The sequence below is a fragment of the Nannobrachium achirus genome, assembly GCF_963921795.1.
Source record: "Nannobrachium achirus genome assembly, chromosome: 6".
Lineage (NCBI taxonomy): Eukaryota > Metazoa > Chordata > Actinopteri > Myctophiformes > Myctophidae > Nannobrachium > Nannobrachium achirus.
The window spans coordinates 21,698,847-21,721,319 of record NC_137815.1 but is presented as its reverse complement, the minus strand read 5'-3'; the positions used below and the strand labels follow the sequence as shown (position 1 = coordinate 21,721,319).

The 22,473-nt window shown below is 43.6% G+C and overlaps 1 protein-coding gene across 1 annotated transcript; it reads left to right on the top strand.

Moving 5' to 3' along the window:
• Positions 1–7,806: 7,806 nt before the first annotated feature.
• atrip (ATR interacting protein) lies at positions 7,807–20,755 on the top strand (the record flags this gene model as incomplete). The annotated part of the gene is made up of 18 exons (XM_080728019.1): positions 7,807–8,080; positions 8,505–8,569; positions 9,084–9,254; positions 10,163–10,257; positions 11,296–11,441; positions 11,881–11,991; positions 12,750–12,852; positions 13,016–13,117; positions 13,556–13,684; positions 14,642–14,789; positions 14,906–14,962; positions 15,808–16,001; positions 16,589–16,731; positions 18,445–18,536; positions 18,877–18,960; positions 19,189–19,276; positions 19,589–19,801; positions 20,572–20,755. 18 exons carry the CDS (start codon positions 7,807–7,809, stop codon positions 20,637–20,639), a joined length of 2,283 nt encoding a protein of 760 aa, XP_080584145.1. The 3' UTR covers positions 20,640–20,755.
• Between the last annotated feature and the right edge of the window lie 1,718 nt (positions 20,756–22,473).

The window sequence follows — 22,473 nt, the reverse complement described above, 5'->3', positions numbered from 1 at the left end:
GCCATTGGAGTTACAGCCTTTTTAGCGGGCTGCAGTGGCGTGGTCTGCCGCTAGGCTATACGCACGGCTGTCTCTGCGCCGCCAAGGTGGACGCATGGGTACCGGCCCCGGCTCTCCCGGTCGCTCCTAGCCCGAGTTACGGCATTTTATGTGCGCTGCAGTGGTGGGGGTCCTCCACTAGGGGGCGCGACCACTTTTGCATCCGTTCTGGAGCACCAGGAGTCGGTGGTCCCCGGAAATTCCCCGTGAGCAGGTCGCAATGATTGTCACTGCACTTAAACCTACTGGCTGGGGTGGTGCCTGTCACTGTCAGCAGTGAGTGTTGGGTGGCGCGGGCCGCGGGAGGTGTAGGACGAAGGCCCTATACGTCCTCCCGGTGAGTCAGCAGGATACAACAGCAGTGACAACACAGAAAGTGTGGGAATTGGCACAATGACTAAATTGGGGCGAAAACTGGGTAAAAAGCTAACTATATATAGGCCTATATATTTGTATACTTCATCTTAGTTGGTCCTCAGTAATACTCATTATATTGATAATACTAATTTTGTCTATTCACTCTGAGTGTCACAGGAGGCCATTTCAGAATCCTGCCTACCAGTCCCTTAACAAATGATGCATTATTTTAGGTTAATCCACCCTGGCTATTGTAAGTAAAATCAGCCACGCCTTTACCGACTGCAACGTTAAAGTGATGACACATTAATGCATGACTAATTACAATATAATTGTGAAATGTGCCATTCTGCAAAATGAGTACTTTTACATTTGGTGCTGTATGTTTTGATGCCAATAGCCTACTTCGGTATATTTTAATACAGCCCTTTTACTTGTGACTCAGTACTTCTAGTTTCTACTTTGTGGTATTGCGACTTTTACTTACATAAAAGTCTTCTTCCACCATAACAGTGGTGGAATGTGGTGAATGAATCACGCTGCAGAGCTTAGCGGTGGAGGGCAGTGATGATGACAGGATGTCCTCATATTGCCTAACGTATACTGTGTAGTACAATGGTGTCTCTTGTTGAAACATGTTGTTCCTTTCAGCAATCAACACCCTCATGCCATGGGGGATATAAACTTGAGCTTATGATAGTGGGTGGTCAGATTTGTAACTTTCAAATCAATTCAAAGGAGCTTTATTGGCATGAGAAAATATACGTGTACGCAAGTGTCAAATGAAATCAAACCGAGTTTAAAGTGAGCTGTGGATGTGAGCAGTTCATTTCGTTAAGTGTAAACAGTGCTAACATTGCAACTTGAAAGTTAGAAAATCACCAAAACACGATTTACTGTTAGTGTAGGCACGGTAGCTTGGTATAAAGCTTTTTCAAACAAATAGTATCAATTTGAGGGTGCTCGGGTGGTGCAGTGGTAAGGTTCCTGCCCACCATCACAGAGGTTGTGGGTGAGAATCCACCGTGGTGCATCCGGCTTTGTTGGGCGTCTATGTGAACACAATTGGCCCATGTTGGCCTCCCGCCCGAAGAGAAGCCGGGCCGGAGGGTGATATTAGTCACTGCATGTATTCCTATGGGCTGGGGCACCTATCAATTAGTCTTGGGTGGGAGGAGTAGGACGAAGGCCCTACGTCCTTTCGGTGGCCCTACATGTACGTCCTTTCGGTGGAGGCTCCTCACTGGCACTCTGGCAGGTAGTCAGTAGGATACAACAGCAGTGGCAACACAGCAAATGTATGTGGAGAGGAATTAATTGACATGATGATGACTAAATTGGGGAGAAAAATGAATCCAGGATCTTCAGGATTATGCAGTCACTTTGTATCTCTGCCGTCGGGTAGACACCAGCTATGTCCAAAATGTTCATTAAAAAAAAAGAAAACATCCAGCTCTATAGTTTGGAGGTTTTGGCCAAAGCACTACTTTTCATTGCGACGAAAAAGACTTTTTGGGACAAAAACATCTGCAGTTTTTCAGAAGTAGTCAAATGTCTAAGGGGTAACAGGTAGAGAGGGCTCTAACGAAGAGTGTGCACCTCGATGTAAAATGTTTTTAATTTTAGCCAATAACTATTTGGAAAACGGTCTTAAGTTGCGTACATGACTAGAACATGCTTGAACATTCAACAATTATTATTATTATTATTAAGGTCTAATATTTCGACAATTGCTACAAATATTGGGCTTGGTCATAAACAAGAAGCTGAAGGATACATTTTGGTCTGATAACGATGTAGAAAGTTAAAATCATGTATACTTTACATAAAACCATTTTCTAATGTTTTACATAGAGGTGCCTACTCTTAAAGGGGTATTCCACTTTCAAAAAAACTTTTGGTCATTTTATCGTCTAATCAGGCTTTTATGAACACCCTCAACAGATTTTGATTTGCTTGATTCAATATTTAGATATTTGATGTAAATATTATCAGGCACAAAGGACATGCTGTGTCTCATGCAGTTCCACCTGGGGTATCCAGGTGGAGGGGGTGGGAGGGGTTGCCATGATGGAGTCCAGCTTCCTCGCTGCGCGCACCTTATCCCCACAACAGAGCTTGCCTTCCTCAACAGCCTGTTAAGGTTGTTGTTGTCACGCTGCCTTCCTGGTGTTGGTCTACTCACTAATCTTACCAGTCATTACCAGAATGTTGATGTGGTTAAACCAGTCGTGCCCTGTGTACGCACATGCGCGTGTGAGAATGGATGTGTACAGTATGTGTATTTTCATGTGCTCTACTTCCTGCTGGGTCCTATAGACCCGATAAGAATGCAAGGTGTCAAACAGGGCTACAGGAAGTTCATGTGGGAAGACTTCAGCTGTGACGTCATGTCAGCAACGCTTGCCAAACCGAACACACTTCATAGAGGACAAAACTATCGTGTACTCCACACATATCATCTCCCAGAGATGTAAAATATGGTGTCAAATGGGGGGTCAATGGCCTAACTCATAGCAAACTGGGGGTCCTTCATTAAAAGTGTGACGTTGCTAGTGGGTGTGTCATGAAGTCTAAAATCAGCTCCTTTGTTTTGTAGGGTCTGTTGTCCTGGCAACACATTCTTCACTGTCACTGTGAGCAGGCAGATGACTGTGACGTGTGTGTGTGTGTGTGTGTGTGTGTGTGTGTGTGTGTGTGTGTGTGTGTGTGTGTGTGTGTGTGTGTGTGTGTGTGTGTGTGTGTGTGTGCGTGCGTGCGTGCGTGCGTGCGTGCGTGCGTGCGTGCGTGCGTGCGTGCGTGCGTGCGTGCGTGCGTGCGTGCGTGCGTGCGTGCGTGCGTGCGTGCGTGCGTGCGTGCGTGCGTGCGTGCGTGCGTGCGTGCGTGCGTGTGAGAGAGAGAGAGTGTAAAGCTCACAGATGATCTGAAAACGAGAGTTTCATTAAACTAGCCTTTACCGATTCAGATACATGTTGATTTCCTGACAACCAAAAGGTCAGGTCAATCACATGGGGACTGCCCCATAGGTCGAACTCCCGGTGGGTCGAACAGCGTCGGCAGGTTAGATAATCACCCGCGAGCGTCGGCAGGTTAGATAATCGCCCGCGTCACAGTTACTGAGGTTAGGTCTAGGGTTAGGGTTAGAGTTAGGCATAGTTTTACTGAGGTTAGGTTTAGGGTTTGGGTTAGAGTTTGGTGGTCGATCCAAAGGGTGTTCGACCTAATGACATGTTACCCAATCACATGGCTATGGACATTTTATGGCATTATTTGTATAGCACTGTTCCTACTCAAAGTCAATTCAAAGTGCTTTACAGAAAGCATATGCATTTGATAAGAAATACTGTACATAATAATACATTACAGTAGAGCAGCGATTCCTATCACTTAGAGCCTCTAGATTTAGTAAAACAGACCTGAGTTGCACTGTACTTGGTGCGTTCCTTTTTTTCCTTTTTTAAATATTTTTCATCCCACGATTTTGCAACCCATTTTTCACCCAGTGCCGATTATCTAATGTAATCCTAGGCGCTACACTCCCTCAGCCAACCGGGAGAGAGCAACAGACTTAGCTCATGCTTCTTAGTGCGTTCTTTTTCAATGTACACTAAATCTCGTAATTAAAAATGGCAGATCTACAACGTGTGTGCTGTGAGCTTGTAGATTGGCCACTTTTGGTGAATTTGGTGAATTTTCCCTCCTAGAATAAGTATGATTGGGTTCAAGTGGTTAAACATCAAGAATAAAGTTATTTTCAATCTGTACTGATGGAAATGAATAGGGGGAAAGATTTACATATTCATGTACCATGACATGAATGTAAGGTGCTATAGTATCATTATGTAATTCAGGAGTGCCGTGGATGAAAAAGTTATTTAGAGGGGTGACCTGAGCCAAAACAAGTTTGAGAACCTCTACTTTAGAGCCTGTCCAAAATGTATACAAATTAATTGGTACAGGTTCTCTGCAGTCGTGTGTGTGTGTGTGTTTGCAGGATGGGCCTGTTCTCCAAAAACTGACATTCTGCTCCAAATTTGAATCACACATTTAGGGGCCTCATTAATAAGAGCCAAGGACAATTTCACCTCCAGCCAGAGAGTGGGTGTCACCTGCAGAAATGGGAGAATGGGGGATCTGATTGGCACTCCAAGGAGCACAGTTTTAGTTGGTGTAATATGTTCAGCATTAGTATCTAAAATGCAGCTACCATCATTTAGATTCTAAATGATCTGAAGCTGTGTTTAGCACTGTGGAGGACAGGAACGGACGCGTGGGACCAGAAGATCATTTCACAACTTGACGCCTCATGACAGCACGCAGAAAGAACGTCATCCTTTCACATTTAGATGCTTTGTAAATCCTGGCAGCCTTTGTGTGAGATTTAATCATAACCCACAACACTCCCTCAGGATTGTAAAGAGTTGAATCACAGCCAAACTGCATCGCTGTTGTTCTTTCTCTATGACTTTAAGAACACGGGTGTGCTAATCTGCTGTTATTTTTAAACATCGTGTATAGTAGGTGGTGGGGTTAGTGTACCAGTTGGTGCACTTGACCACAGCATGCTTCTTGAGAGTTGTGAGGGCCGACAAGGTTAGATTGGCAGGGGGGGATGGGATGGAATCCATGCCTCTGCTTTTGATGTCCTGACTGCCAAGACCATCATGAGCCAAACATCTCAGTGTTGATAGTGCAAAAAGAAAAAGATGATTCCATTTTTGAATGAGATTTCAAGGTTAGGTCATATATGAGTGTTGATTTGTGTTGTGTTGGTGTCTCCTCTCAAGACTTCTCAAGAGTCTTGATAAGCTTAGATAAGATGTATCGATCCCCATGAAACAGTCAAATCTAGAACATTTAATCAATATTATCTTAAAATATACGTTGGTGACAAATAAAACCTTTTGATTCTTGATCAAATGTAATAAACTAATGTAAAAACTATAGGGATTGTTGTCTTGATCGGTTTACATTTATTTGAAAGCAGTTGGGTAGGCGATGCAGCAAAATTGTATGCACTCTATGATAGTCTTTGAATGACTTTGTCACATACATTGGTCCCAGGCAAGTAGCAGCTAATACAGTTCTGCTACTCCACAAACTGACTTCTTGAAAATGTTATGTTCATTTGCTAACATGTGTTTATTATCGAAACACAATCTTCCCTGGCCTTGCCATCATAGATTGGATGATACTGATACTGACACAAGGTCAACAACATCCTCCGCTAGAGGGCACTGTTGTGTCAAAACTAAAGATGATACATTAATGCATAGTCAAGACTGACACTAGACTTCCACACTCGGACTGAGTTTAACGTAATGTACAGGCTATTCTATTAATACAGAGTAAAATCCAACACCAATGAATATAATAAATGAATAGTTCTAAATGAGTGGTATGTCCATCTTTTAAACTTTTAACATAAATAAACAGCATGCTCTCTATGTGAAAAGAGTTTTGTCCTCTTTAGCTCGCCGTACGACATCTCTGATTGGTCGGTGCGTGAGAGCATCGGGGTCTCTGATTGGCTGTACTGTCAGTGATGGAGGAGGAGCGCGCGGTGAGTTCAGGAACTACACGTTAATAAAAGGTCAGTTTTATTTTATATCTATTCCTTTATGTACTTTATTACATGAACATACTGTTTTATGTACGTGTCAGCTTCCTCTTTATCGGCCCGCGAAGCTGTAATGAAGACAAAAACCTCCACCACAGATGCTTTCTCTGTAATGATACAGGATGTCCATGTGTGATTTATTTATTCATGGTACACAATAGTGTTTATATTCACGGACACGTACCAGTTATTGTGTGTTGAATGAGTACACAGACAGACTAGCACTCGTTAAAGTAAACCCTATTAAACTAGTTATCTCAGCTGGCTGCTATAGTTAGGTAAGGTTAGCACTGCAGTGGTAATGTGTAAGTACATTTACTCAAGTACTGTACTGTGTTATAAGTACAGCTTTGAAGTATTTGTAATTTACTTGAGTAGGCCTACTTCCAATTCCCAATACTTTTACTTATACTCCACTACATCTCAGATCCAAATATTGTACTTTTACTCCACTACATTTATTTAAAAACTTTAGTTACTAGTTACTTTGCAGATATAAATTATATTATTATTATTAGCCCTATTTTATGCCTTGGCCATTTGAAAATAGCAGATCTACAAGCTCACAATGCTGACAACGTGTCGCGACGCATTGTGAACTTGTATATCTGCTATTTTAAAACATACTGTACTTTTACTTTTGGTAATTAAAGTACATTTTGATGCCAACACTTTCATACTTTTACTTAAAAGTACATTTTGAATTTCAGACTTCCACTTGTAATGGAGTATTTCTGCATTGCGGTATTGAAACTTTTACTTAAGTAAAATATGTGAGTACTTTTTCCACCACTGAAGGAATAGCCACCCGACCTGGAGGCTTCGTTATACTGCGTCTTGCGGCGGTGTCGCTTGTGACAAGTTGACACACTCACACTTGCTAGTCACTGTAGGCCTGTCTGTCCAAGCGAGTTTGTGTGTTGGCATTGGCATAGTGACTATGCCATGGTCTAATACATGACATGGATAAGGTTGGATAACCTCCTAGTTTAAACCATACAATGAGGTTAAAAACAAGATGATAAAGAGTACAACATGATGTGTGTGTAGAGTCACTAGGGTTGTGGTGGCTGGTTTAAGCAACCTCACACCTGACCTGAGTGTGTGACTGACTCACCCTGCAGTCACACACCTGTTGTACATGGATGGGATGCACACAGACAGGCTCAGCCTCAATCACCACACACTGTCAGCAGGTGTTTATCTTATTTCCATGATGTGGCTGTGTGTGTCTTGTTGATTGATGTTAAAGGACAACTTTTTTTTTTTTACAACAAGGTTTCATATTTTAGAAAAGAAAAGATGAGTGTTAAAATGTTTTCATTTACTTCTTTCTATTGTATCAGTGATTTTAATGATTTTGATTTGCATGCAAGTCCCCAGGTTGGGGCCTTGGGTGCATGCATGCAAGTGGCTAATTATGTATTTTTAGACACAATAACAAGATGCACCGGAATCTTTCATGGGCAGATGTGACTTATGGGGGCCATTGGGGGCTGGTGTGAATAGTAACAAAGACATATTTAGCCACTTGTACGCATGCCCCCACTCACTGAAATCAAAATACTAAAATCGCTAAAACAATAGGAAGCAGTAAATGAAAACATTTTAACTTTTTTTCTCCCTCTAATTACAATCCAAAATATGAACCCTTGTTGTAAAAAAACTAAATGACCATGACCCCCTGGGCGTCCCCGGACCCCACTTTGATATACAACAATCCCTCATCTTTCTCTCTGCTCCTCTTCACCCCAGATCCTCCTCCTGTCTGATCCCGCCCCCCACCCACCATGAGCTACCCCCCCGCCAAGCGCCCTCGGGGCATCAACTATGAAGTCACCTCAGCAGCAGCAGCAGCAGCTGCCCCGGTGGTCGACCCGTTTGGTGACGACGACGACTTCACCCAGGATGACCTTGACGAGATTGACGTCATCGCCTCGCAGGCCGCTCCCCCCGCCGCCAACGATAGGGTCCAGGCTTTCAGACCCCCCAGCAGAGACCAGAGGCTGCCATTGGCTGCCACTAAAGCCAATCAGAGCAGAGGGAATGGCATAGAGAACGCTGGTATGTTCGAATTTGTTATATTGTTGTTGATGTACTGACATATTATCTTGCTTATTATAGTGATGTATTACCTGCTTATTGTAAGTCGCTTTGGATTAAAAGCGTCTGCTAAATGCCTAAACCGTAAACCGAACAGTCACAGGATACTGTATAATTCAGTGGTTTCTTTTTCCTCTTTCATTTGTCAAGGACCTCCAAATCCAAGAAATGGCATAGAATAAAATACAAAATAAATAAACTCAAAAAGTAATGAAAATAGAATATCTACAAGCTTGTAGATCAGCTATTTTCACTATTTTAGGTCACTCACAGGAAGACATCAAATATCTCTTTTGGGTCTCGAGGTTTGGAAACCACTGTCCTAGGGCAATCTGATCGTCTACATAAATGTGGTCTAAGTGTTCAATAATGTGTTGTTTTGCAGGGAGCTCAGACAGACAACAGTACTTCACCCTGTTGGAGGATCAACACAATGAACTGAAGAGAAAGGTACAGACAACGCTATGTATGAGAGAGACATGCATGTCAGAGCAGGTGTAAAAGATGAGTGTTGTTCATCTGGGATGCTAGAGCTGCTCCCCTGAAAACGATTTGACGAGTCAGTAGGAGAGCCCTCAGTTGACAGAGATTATTTTTCTTTATTGCCTGTTTACATTCTGCCAGTCCACACCAATCTGTTAGAGACCGTTGCTGTGCTCTAGACTCTAGACTGCAAGGATTTGCGTTGGTCTTAACTGGCCTTTAGCTTCACTTTGAAATGTGTCTACCTACTTAAAATTAAGTGATGTCCTGTCTTATTGTGGAAACAATGAATATTTTGGGAGGTCTTGTCTGTCTTACTATGACTATGTCCATGGTAAAGCTCTTTTGGTAAAAGATTACACAAGACCTGTGTGTGTGTGTGTGTGTGTGTGTGTGTGTGTGTGTGTGTGTGTGTGTGTGTGTGTGTGTGTGTGTGTGTGTGTGTGGTGTGGTGTGGTGTGGTGTGGTGTTGTGTTCGCAGCTGAAGGAGGTAGAGGAGGAGATCGTGGTGAGGAACGGGGAGATCCGTGTGTTGAGAGACTCCCTGAAGAGCGTCCAACAGGAGAAGGACACACACATCCAGTCTCTGCTCCGTGTGGAGGCCGACAGACAGACACAGCAGAGCAACAGAGAGGCCGAGCTGGCCAGGAAGGTAGGTCTGTAATCTAACGCACTCCATCCATTTACCTTTAACCGCTTATGCGGAATCGAGTTGCGGGGGCAACAGTTCCAGCAGAGAGCTCCAGACTTCCCTGTCCTGAGCAACATTAGCCACTTCTTCCTGGGAGATCCTGAGTTGTTCCGAGGTCAGTATGGAGATATAATCCCCCCATCTGGTCCTTGGTCTGCCCCAGGGGTCTCCTCTCAGTGGGACAAGTGGGACATGCAGCGAGGACCTCTCGAGGGAGACACTTAGTTAGAAGGCGTTCTTCCTTACTAGATGCCTGAACCGACCGTAGCTGCCTGGCTCTGTTCCAAGTGATGGAGCAGTGGTTCTAGTCCCACGTGGATGACTGAACTTCTCACCCGATTTGTAAGTGAGAGAGGCCAGCCATCCTTCAGAGAAAAACAATTTTAGCCCTTTGTGTCCGCACTCCGCAGTCTTGTTCTTTCGGTCATGACCCACGCACAAATTGTGTGCCCACAAGTCCAGGTCTACCATGGGATTTTGTGACAACCACTCATTGCAATATATGCTACAAGTTACTGTGTGGATTTACTTTACTACTAGGTACATTATTATATACCCAACATGTACACCTCCTTAAACCTGGTGCCCCCCCCCCCCCCCCCATGTACACCCCCCCCCCCCCCCCCACAACTTCTTAAAGAATTGCATATCTACAAGCTCATAACAAATCACATCGCTGCAGATCATGATCTTGTATATCTGCTATTTTCACTATGAATACAGCTGTGCCTTGAGACTTTGTCCATTGGTGTGCCTTGGGCACAGCATTTTGAAAATCAAAGTTTTAATGTAGTGTTTAATAATGTTGTTTTTGTAACACAGGAGGAGTGGAATGAAATGGATGATCTTGCTTTGTTTGTGTTGTTCAGGTTCAGTCCCTGCAGTCTGAGCTTCAGTTTAAAGAAGCGGAGATGATTGAGATGAAAACCAAACTCCACAACAAGACAGCGTCTCCGTTACAAAGGTTACTACTACTATCACTATAGTCTTGTGTGGCCAGATGAACGACATCTTCACCTTACTGATGCGTCTAAACTTAAATTCACTGTACGGCCTTGGAACAGTGGAGATGCAATGCGAGAGACTAGCAGACTGTTTCGGGTGGCTGACACAGTATCCAGCCAGCCTCGTCCTTCTCTCTCTGACCATGTCCTTGCAATGCTGTTTTTTTTTTTTTTTTTGGAGCGTTGCTTACCGCTCCTACATCTGGCTTTGTGTGCATGTATGTACTGTATGTCCGTCGGTATGTCCCGCAAAGCAAACTTTGACACCACAACAATTACATCAGACATCAGTGTTTATTCTCAATGGCACCGCTTATTTCACACTGGGTGTGATTTATTTTCTCTTCAAAATGTTTCCACTAATTTGTAGGCCATTATTAAATTTAGATTTGTCTGAAGGCGAAGATCTCTGTCTCATCTGGCTTCGCAAGACTACTGCTACTACTACTACATGTACTACTGTAATTACTAGACTACTGCTACTGCTACTACTACTACTCCATGTATTACTGTAATTACTAGTACTTTAACTCAGTGGTTCTCAACCTGTGGGTCGGGACCCCCAAGGGGGTCCCCAAATTATTTTTGGGGAGTCCTCAGATGATTAGCATAATGTGCAACACTGTTTTCTCACTCAACAGTAAATGAACAAACATAAAGTTTAAGTGTATAGCACATTTCTAAAGTGACAATTCAAGGACTTTTTAATACCTCTAAAATGACAAAACATTGGGCAAACTGTCAAATATTAGGGGCAAATATTTTGAAAATAGCCGATCTACATGCTCACAACGCCTCGCGTTGCGAGGCGTTGTGAGCATGTAGATCGGCTATTTTCACAATAGAACCGTGCTATACAAATGCCTCAACTCTTAGTGCTCCTCGGGGTGGGGGTGGGGGGGAGGTCCCCCAGTTAAAATATGATTATTTTGGGGGTCGCAGCCTGAAAAGGTTGAGAACCACTGCTTTAACTGTCTTTGCTCTCTCTTCCTCCCAAGTCCCAGAGTTCATAGTGCCGTTGCCCAGTTGCACCCTGGGAGCAGCTCGGCCTCTCCAACAGGAAGAGCCTTCATCACCAAGGAGATGTTTGGAGCTCAGCTGCCCTCCAGAACCACGCCTAGCAGAACCCCCAAAACCCACCAGGGTAGGTGTGGTGTTCTCAAACTCTTTTTCATGTCAAGGACCCCAAACTGTATTTGCCTGAGGACCCCCATCTGAAAAGGCTTTGTGCCAGGGAGAGCCCAGAAGAGAAGATTTATGTTATCAATTAATACAATTATCTGCTATTTTTGAATAGCCAACGTAAAAATAATAAAGTGGTAATAAATAATAAAATGATTATGACTGATGCGATCTATAGAAACTAATTTGTCTGGGGACCCCCCTCTTGTTAATACTTTCCATTGGCTTCATATTAATCCACTGACACTTAACTTTCTACCTGGCCTCCCATGTCAATATAATTTAGGTGATAGCATTTCTTTCAGAAATGTCAAATAGCTGATCTATAAGCTCACAGTGGGTCACATTGCGATGAAACATAATAACAAAGTTTAAACTGTGTGCGTGTGTGTGTGTTCCAGCAGACAGACTGAGTTCAACTTCCAGTAGTAAATCCAGTGATGGACAGGAAGTTCAAGTTCATCCTGACCCCTTCCTGACCTCCATCAGGCCTCTTCACCTCCAACACAAAGGTCAATACTGTGCTATTACTATTATGCTGCTGCTACTACTGGTACTACTGTTAATGGTACAAGTACTACTGCATGTTAACACAGTGAGCCCACATGCTTTCTTCAGGAATAATATTTTCTCATTTTAACTCAGTCGGTGCCATATTTAAAGTGGGACCTCTTATATTGCCGGTTCGCCAACAAAGGGTTAAAAAAATAGTGTGCACGCTGGTGCACACATTCGTGCACAGATCATGCACTATGCATGTGCATGCTTTTCACAGCTTTCAAACAAAAAAATCCGCTTGGAAATCCGTTCAGGCATTCAGGAGAAGGCAGCCCTTATGTTTTCTTCAAATGTAAACAAACATGGCTGCCATGTTTGAAAGATGGGGTTGGTATGGGGGTTAAACATGCCATTTCGCGATCGCGATCATGCCTAGTACACTGTTGGAGGTCCAATGTTTTTTTTTTTTTATTATTTAAAAAAAAAAGACGTCCAGAAGACGTCTGGCAGGGAGGTCCATAGTTAAAAAGACGTTTTTATTATAGAAACGTCTTTTTTGGCAGGGTATGAGTTAATGTTGCGTGTTACATTTTTTAACTGTATTCTAATTACACCTCTAGTGTATTTTATGTCAGTAGTGTATCGATAGTTTAACTGTTGTTTTGTGTTATTTTGTGATGACAGTTGTATACTTTAATTCGATAGTATCTAGTCCAACTAGGGCACAACGACTTATATATATGAATTATATATGTTTTAATCCTTTTACTAGGTTCTGTGTTGCTGAGTCTGTTGCTGCAGCAGTCCCCTGGTCTGTGTCACCTGTTGTCTATCAGCCCTGCCTCTCTCAACACACACCTACTGCACCTTAACACGTATGTAGTATGTACTGTACCTTAACATGTACTGTACACTATATACGGTACCTTAACACATATGTACTGTACCTTAACATGTACTGCATGTAATGGGACCCCCCACGATCTCTAGCAGTAGACCTGGGATCAGTAGATGTATAAAAGAGTTATTGTGTTACAGGTCCATGGTCTCTAGCAGCAGACCTGAGGTCAGCCGTCTGTGTCAGCTGGCTGTCACTGGTCTTCATATGATGAACCAGATACACACCCAACAACCACACAGGTAAGGTCTTTATTACAAACTTTAACTCTGTTTGTGTGTGTGGCGTGTGCACAACTTGTTGCCCTCTGGTGGCTGTTTCCAGTCATTTCTCCTGCCTTGTTTTTGCTTTTGGTTCCCTGTGTGTGGACCACCCTTCTGAAAATGTTATGTGCGAGGGACCCCCAGAAAAAAAAAAGCGGAATTATTCAGAAATGTCCAATACTTTCAAGATAAAAAAGAATAAAAGTTAAAAAATAGCAGATGTACAACGTGACACGCTACAAGCTTGTATATCTGTAGGTGATGTAAGTGTGTGTGTGTGTGTGTGTGTGTGTGTGTGTGTGTGTGTGTGTGTGTGTGTGTGTGTGTGTGTGTGTGTGTGTGTGTGTGTGTGTGTGTGTGTGTGTGTGTGTGTGTGTGTGTGTGTGTGTGTGTGTGTGTGTGTGTGTGTGTGTTCAGGTTGTGTCCCGGTGCCATTCACCTGCTGCCTCTGTTGGACTTCCATCTGTCAGTGTTCTGCCAGGCTCTGGACTCTCCCACCAACACCACAGGCTCCAGCACCAACACACACTCTGCTCCCAGGACCAGGTAGGACTTCACTGTCCTACTGTCTGTCTCTCCTACACTGTCTCCCCCTCTCAGTTGTCCTACTGTCTGTCTCTCCTACACTGTCTCCCCCTCTCAGTTGTCCTACTGTCTGTCTCTCCTACACTGTCTCCCCCTCTCAGTTGTCCTACTGTCTGTCTCTCCTACACTGTCTCCCCCTCTCAGTTGTCCTACTGTCTGTCTCTCCTACACTGTCTCCCCCTCTCAGCTGTCCTACTGTCTGTCTCTCCTACACTGTCTCCCCCTCTCAGTTGTCCTACTGCAGGGTTCCCCAATAGGCGGCCCGCGGGCCATTTGCGGCCCGTGGGGGGCTACTGTCTGGCCCACACCAACCCCAGTAATAATGGTGGTATAAGAGCAGCAACAACACTAGTATATCGTTGTTGTCGGGTGGAAATTTCGTATCTCCAAATTTGTACGTTCTTTCGCAAATCATACAAGGCCGTTGCACAAAAGTAGTGAAAACAGCAGATCTACAAGCACACAACGCCTCGCACCGCGAGGCGTTGTGTGCTTGATCGGCTGTGTGCTTGATCGGCTGTTTTCACTAAATGCAAATATATGCAAAACGAACGGTTTTGGACATACAGGATTTTCACCCGACAACAACGATATCTGAACTGTCGCTGGAGTAGCGGGAACGCCGGCGTCGCCCCCTGCAATGTTGTGGCCCTCGGCTCGGTACCCTAGACATAATTCGGCCCTTGGGGAAAACGAATTGGGGAACCATGTCCTACTGTCTGTCTCTCCTACATGTCTCCCTCTCAGCTGTCCTACTGTCTGTCCCTCTCAGCTGTCCTACTGTCTGTCCTTTCAGCTGTCCAACTGTCCTGCCTCTCCTACAGTCTCCCTCTCAGCTGTCCAACACTCCGTCCCTTCTACAGTCTCCCTCTAAGCTGTCCAACTTGTCTTGTCTCTCCTATACTGTGTCTCTCTCAGCCGCCCTGGCCCAGGGGTCATTGTGGGTGTTGGGTACTCGTCCTTGGACGCCCCCTGTGGACCGGAGGACCATGGCGGTGTTGGTCTGGAGGAGAACGGCCTGGCTGCACTCCGGGTCCTCCATGTACTGCTGTCTTATAGTGATGAGGTGATAATGACGACATGATACTATTACTACTGTAATATGCACAGTTACTGTACGCTGTTGCTATTGGTTCCAGGTTAACTTGCTGCTAACCTTAGACATTCACCCTTTGTCCCCAGGTGGTAGAGGCGGTCTTTACAGAGTCCAAACAGGAAGAACAAATTGACCAACATACGGTAAGGGCGCGTCCACATATCTGTCTCGTAAGGCTGCGAAACGCCCCTTCCTATAGCAGCATTACTCCCTTACCTTTGAAACCTCACACTTGAGCAGCTAATGTGAGTGTCAACAAAGTGACGTTCTTCCAGCGTTTAGGTCTGTCCCATTGGGGTTAGTGAGTGTCTCTACCGGGTCTGCTGAACCATGAACCTGTATTCAACCCTTGAGCTTGTGACCCCACAGAGGCATAATGCCTCTTCCGGGTTATTCCCTTAACGTGGGAGTGGATGGGGGTCAATGCATCTGCCTCTGACTGTCTGGACACGCCCTAACACATGGCTGCCCTTATCCCATGGTCCTTTGCTTTGAACACAGTACACAGCACAGAGCAATAGCCAAAGTATAACATGGCCGTTTTCCTGGTCTTAATGGGTTAAATAATGGGTCCATGAAAATACAGACATATCACACGTGAAATATGTTATTAGAGGTTTGCATAGGAAAAGGTATAGGACAGTACAGTTCACTGGTACAAGCCATGGTCAACTAAAGGTCAACATTGTTTTACGAATGTTGCCCAGTCAGAAATATGTTCTCTGTGCTCTTTACAGTAGATACCTCAATAACAATGATATAGTGTACATATTGAAAAACATTAGATCAGAAAACCTATCATGTCTTCTTTTATTCCAGTTTGCCTCCCAGTGTGTCAATGGCATAGGCTATGCTATGGCGTAGAATGGCTGTCCGTTGTGTGTAACTGAGAAACAAAATGACAAAATCAGCCCAGGGTTTCATCTCCCACCTATCATCACAAAGAAAACCATGAATGTTTGTTTTTTTCTGCCTTTCTGACCTTCAGGCTAGCACTTCGACAGACAGAAAGACTACAACCCATCCGGCCGTGGGACTACAATCCCAGCATACTTTGCTGCAGTACGTGTTGAGGCTGTGTAAGCCAGGCTGCTGTGGTCCAAGACAAGTTTCGGTCCAGACCGCCGCCGTCAAAACGCTGTGTGTGCTGACCGAACGCACTCCTCACACACACTCACACAGGTACACACACACACACACACACACACACACACACACACACACACACACACGGGCATTCACACCTGCTGTAGCATATAATCTATGCAAGTCCTAACGGGGAAGCTCCCCGCTGTCAGGTGATAAGAAGCGGCCTGCTCACTCGTCATGCACTGAAGGAAGCATGAGCTCAGTTCAGTGCTCTCCCCAGGTTGGCAGAGGGAGAGTAGCGCCCAGGATACAGTTTAGGCAATTGGCACTGGGAACAAAATCGTAGGATAAATCATTTATATATTTAAAAAAAAAAGTTACACTTTTTTGTGGCATAGCAGGAGATTGAATTTAGCCCCTTGTTTGAGCCAAATCTGTGTTGGACATGATTAGTGGAGCTCCCTCTGGTGTTGTGATTGTGTACATCATTGACGTTTTTAAAGTAGTTTGAAATATTATTCCTATAATAACTGTGTGTGTGTGTGTGTGTGTGTGTGTGTGTGTGTGTGTGTGTGTGTGTGTGTGTGTGTGTGTGTGTGTGTGTGTGTGTGTGTGTGTGTGTGTGTGTGTGTGTGTGTGTGTGTGTGTGTGTGTGTGTGTGCGCGCGCGTGCGTGCGTAGGTTGCAGTGTGTGTTGTCCAGTGGTGTGTTGTTAGTGTGCGTGTCAGAAGACAGTTGTGTACAGACGGTGGCAGAGTGTGTGTGCGTTCTGAGGTGTGTAGCCGAGCATGAACATCTGGCTCTACAGCTGTGCTCTCAGAACGGTCAGTACACCCAATACCTGTTCTTCTGCTACTTCCATTACTTCTACTTTGACTCTTACTACTACTAATCTACTACAGTAATACATAAGTCATACATGGTTAGGGCTGTCACGATATGACATTTTACATGACGATTAATTGTCACTCAAATAATTGCAATTAACGATTTAATTGTGTTTTTGTCGTTGATAATTACATTTCTGTTTGGCTTTTAGGCTTTGAAGTTGCACATGGCAGATATGACACATAACCTAAATATACAAAGAAATTATGGACATATTTGACAACTTTCTACTTAAAAAATTACATTGATAGTGGAAATATCCAATCTACAAGCTCACAACGCGTCGCGATGCGGCGCGTTGTGAGCTTGTAGATCTGCTATTTCCACTATTTTTTACTTTGAAAAAATATGTATATGAAACATTTTCAACATTCACGATTATGACGATTATGTAAAATAATTGCGATTAGACGATTATGTAATAATTGTGACAGCCCTATACATGGTTCACTGTCAGACAGAAACCTCTTATCTCCATTTTAACTTTTTTCGTTTTTTCGTAAATGTATGCCCTGCTTGATCATACTACTTACTTACTACTACTACGTACATCAGTCAAACTACTTCAGAGTCATTTAACTCATACTCTGCGATCCCCGTCGAAACCGTTGATTTCCCGCTGTACCACGCTGCGATGCCCGTCGTTCCCGGAAATGTAATTAGCTTTAATCATTATGAAACAATTAAAAATATGATCGCTGTATATGGCCGTTTCAGAGTCTGAGGCCCGCCCCCTAACTGTATCCTGCCGTATTTCCGGTTCTGACCGGATCTAGGTTTCCGTATCCTGTCCAAGGCCCAATCGTAGCTTCCGTCCCATCTGTTTACATTGTAAACAGAGGAAGGAGCAGCACGTTCATTTCATCGTCTTTTTTCACCCGTTTTTTATTTTATTTGATAGCTTTTCGATTCTTGTGCCCGCCTGGCATATGATCCGCGCACATATCGTCTGCTATGTGCGCGAACGTGTCCCCGTGTTACCATAGCGCACAACTGGCCGTTTCCAATGTTTTCTTATGTAACACCGGCGGCTACAGCAGGGGTAACAGCCTGGCAACGGATTTGTCTATTCCAATGGATTTTTTTTTATTCGAAAGCTGTCATCTTGTCTACCGGTCTACTACATGAGTCGCGCACAGATCATGCACTATGCGTGCACGTGCCCACGTTAAAAGGTAAGGACAATTTGGCAGCTGCTTACTACAGCTATGTTTAAAATGGCAGCAAAATTGTTAAGAAGCAATAACTTCATGACAAAATTCAGTAAAGGCTGCAGTCCATAACTTTCATCAAATCTGACCCGAGATTTGAAACTCTCTCTCCTGCGTGGAAGACCAAACATCTACCGCTCCGCCATGACAACATCCCTGCTCAGCCAGGGGTGTAAAAGTTGAGAACGGGACCAATCATGACATGGTCTTCAAAAATAAATACATTTTAAAGTATCTTTAAACTATGATTGAATTCCTATTTCTGCTTGCAACTAGCTAGGCTTTGATTAATTTGGTTTCTATTAGGAGTTATTTATGTGTCTTCAAAGATGAAACGGAAGTTTTGTGTGTGTGTGTGTGTGTGTGTGTGTGTGTGTGTGTGTGTGTGTGTGTGCGTGTGCGCGCGTGTGTGTGTGTGTGTGTGTGTGTGTGTTGTAGATCCCTGTTTGTTTCTCAACTTATTTGAATACATCAGAACCCGACCAGACAACCGCAGCACATACGCACACTGGTCCGAACTGGACCTGCAGGTAACACACACACACACACACAACACCAAGTTGGTCTAGGCCGGGGATGTGGGGTGTAACACAATCTAAAAGCCGTGTGGAAAATGAGTCGGGAACAACGAATGACCAAAATAAGAATGTATTAACAAACGTATGGACTTATGGAACAAAACCACCAAACGCATTATGTTGTCTAAAGCAAGAACACATGATGGCAGATGGACACACACAGGTGGAGGATGTTATAAATTGAATCGTAGTGCGTTGTTAAATGTTTTGCATCTCGCAACACCCTTGTAGCCCACAGTTTGAGAACCACTGCTTTATCGTATTGATAATGATGATAATATTGTTGTTTCAGGTGATCAGACTGATCAATACGCTGTTGACCCACACCACACACGCACAGCCTGTGTTCAAACACACCTGTTTGTGTTACACCAAGGTAAGACACACACACACACACACACACACACACACACACCTAGCACATAACATTCAAGCAGCCAGCATTGAGCCAATGATAGATCTTTCTCTCTCTCAGTAGAACTCAATTTCATACTTTCCATTCTCTCTCTCCCCCTCTTTTTCTCTCTCTCTCCCCCTCTTTCCCTCTCTCCCTCTCCCTCTCTCTTTAAAGAGAATAACTGAATATCTCTCTCTCTGTCTCCAGGTGGTTCAGATTGTAGTTATCATTCTTCACCGTCAGTGGTTGGAGATCAAAGACGCAGAGACGCCCCCCCAACACACATACACACCAGGTAACAAGCACACACACACACACACACACACACACACACACACACACACACACACACACACACACACACACACACACACACACAGCCCACTTTCTTTAATTATTTGTCCTACCTGCCCACTGGAATTTTGGTTTACAAAACCTAAATGTTGAACAGAAATTTATTTTTATTCACACGTTTCAATGTTTAATGCCATAAAACACACTTAAATCATTAATCACAATTATCTGTGTGACACGTAATCGTCAGGTACCTGTAAAATTATGTTATCGTGAATTGCCCTAATTCTGCTGTGATGTCTCTGTCCTCCAGGACAGAGGGAGCGGTGGCAGCCCGCTCCCCAGGCACGGGGCTCTTCTCCCGGGGTGAATTTGCTGCGGGAGTCCCTGGTCCTGCTCCACTGGCTGCTGCTCAACCACGGCAGCTTCTCGGAGAGCGTCCGAGCCATGCTGCACATGTATGACCAGGTCATCCCTGCTCTACGAGACACCCTGAGGACGCTGCCGGACCTGACCTACACCGAAGGTACACACACACACACACACACACACACACACACACACACACACACACACACACACACACACACACACACACACACAAACACACTACTTGACACTGATGGAGAGATTAACGGTACTATTTAACCACTTAATCACTATACATTGTCTCTTTCGGGTGGAAACCTCATATGTCCAAAACTGTTACTTTTCAGGATTCAAATTCAAGCTCGAGCTTGTAGATCTGCTACTTTTGATACTCTTGTGTGACGCTGTAGTTTGATCGAGTTGGGCATTGATTTATGAAAAAACACAAAAAGTTCAAATATGGAGATACATTTTTTTTCTGCCCGACCAGCAACAATATACTTAGTTGACCGGAGTACCCCAGGGCTCTATACTAGATCCTCTTGTATTTCCCTCTCCACCAAATCTGTAGCCAATCCACAAACTCACAATGCGTCATGTTGCGACCATAGACTATAAAAAAACTATATGGACGAAGGGAACTGTACCCGTTGGAGCAATTTCTGCAAATTCAAATCCACCATCTTGGAATTTCTGGTCCCGAAAAGCAACCGGAAACGATTGCTATTGGCTGGAAGGCCAATGCTCTGCCCTGCTTTATCATCAGTTTTAAAATGAATGGGAACATAAAACCCATGTCATGATAGTTGATATAGATCTGTGTCTTATAAAAACAAAATTTAAAATATAAAATCGTGCATTATATTTCACTCCTCCACTACTTTCCATCTGAGCATCAGCATTATTCTACTTCCTGTTTCCTGTCAGAGCTGGCCCTGGAGGAAGTCTGCCGGCCAGAGTCGGACTTCACAGACGCCATGGACACTGACTGCTGATTGGTCCGCCTGCCGCCATGGCTCCACCAATCAGGTTGACCAATCTGACGACCATAATATCATGAGGAAACACTGTGATCACTATTGGTTATTGATTATGCCTGACTGCCCTTTCTACTGGAAACTGAACATGTTTTAATGTTGTTAAATTAAAAGGAATTTGTTCCAGAACTCTTCTGATGGCTATCTATTCTTAGAATTGTGTTAAGTTGTTTCAACCGGTCCTGGTTACCTGTAATATAAGACATTTCACACCAAGCATACATTTATATTGTCTCTGTCAGTGGGGTATTCATTTACGAAAAAGCATAAAAACGTGTTGAATATGGAAATAAGCGGTTTCTGCCCGACAGCAATGATTTTGCAACATAGGTTTTTCAGAAAACTGTTAGGAAATAAAAGGCATTTGTAGAATAAGACAGAGAGAGAGTTAGGTCCACCAAGTTTGCTACTGCGACGAGTTGTATCACTGCCAAGCTTAGGTGTTTGCATGCAAGAAGTGCGCCTTCATTTTGTATACTGGATTTAGGCAAACTAATGTAAATCATACTAAACTTCACATTTGTTGCATGAATCTGTGGACCAGACAGTGGGGTTAGTTTAGGCCTTAGGAGTTTGTTTTTAATTGTACAGTACTTTGGTCGACCTTGGATGTTGTAAGTGTGTCATGATCTTGGCCTTTGCCTCTGCCATGTGAGCCCTTCCCAGGTCATTTATACCCAATTGCCCTGTGTATTTCTCCTCATTCTATCTAGTACGTACCTACCTACCTCTCCTTTCTCCCTCCCGATAGAATTGAACATTCATGTTGAATATCTAAATATTCCTATATTTGCTAGAGAAAAGAACTGCTGAATAAGTTCTCCCATTCAATTCAGCATAAAAAGTATTCTGAGTGCAACCGACATGTGCACTTTATACCTTCTTTTTTACGTATTACAAGGATACATGTATAGCCTACTTAATCTCAGACATTTTCAAGGCAAATCACAGGATGGTTTTCAAGTTCCGAGACGTCTCACAAAATACAAACTAGCAATGACACCGCCAAAAAAGAGAGAAAAAAAAACTATTATACTAAAATATGATCATATTAGGATTGTTATTGTATATTTCTATTCATTTTGTGAACTTTGTATGGCGTCATTTTGATTGATTGAATACTTTATTAACATTTGAAAATACTACAGTAGTATGATATTACAATATTTGAATATCTGAAGTCCTAGAATAGGGGCTTCTTTCCATTGTGATCCTGTGTATTCAATTCATCCAGTTTCAATTTACAATTTAGGCATTTAGCAGACGCTTTTAATCCAAAGCGACTTAGAATAAGCAGGTAATATGTCAGCCCAAAGCATCACTGACTGCAGAAACTTCACACTGGACTTCAAGCAACTCTGACTTCAGAAGGTTGACATTTCTGTACTGTAAATCCTTGTTTTGTGTGGTCTTGTGTAATATTATAGTATTTTGAGATATGGACTTTTGATATTCCTGAGCTGTATGCCATACAAATTTAAATAAATATTTCACTGCATGTGAATGTATCTAGAATATGAAAGTTTCGATTTTTGAATTCTATACGGAAGAGAATTAGCTTTAGATGAATCTATATAGGCTACTAAATGAATATGTTAAACGTGAACACCAGAGCCTTGAACACTAGGGGGTGGCATTGAGCTATAAGGAAGCCAGGGTAGTTACAGTGGTTGCCAAGGACCAAATGGCCAATCACAGCAGCGTGCCGTGCCTTTGGATGAAAGTGGTCACGTGCACAGGGGCTCCTCAGGACAATCAACTGGCCAATCACAACATAATGTGCCTTGGCTGG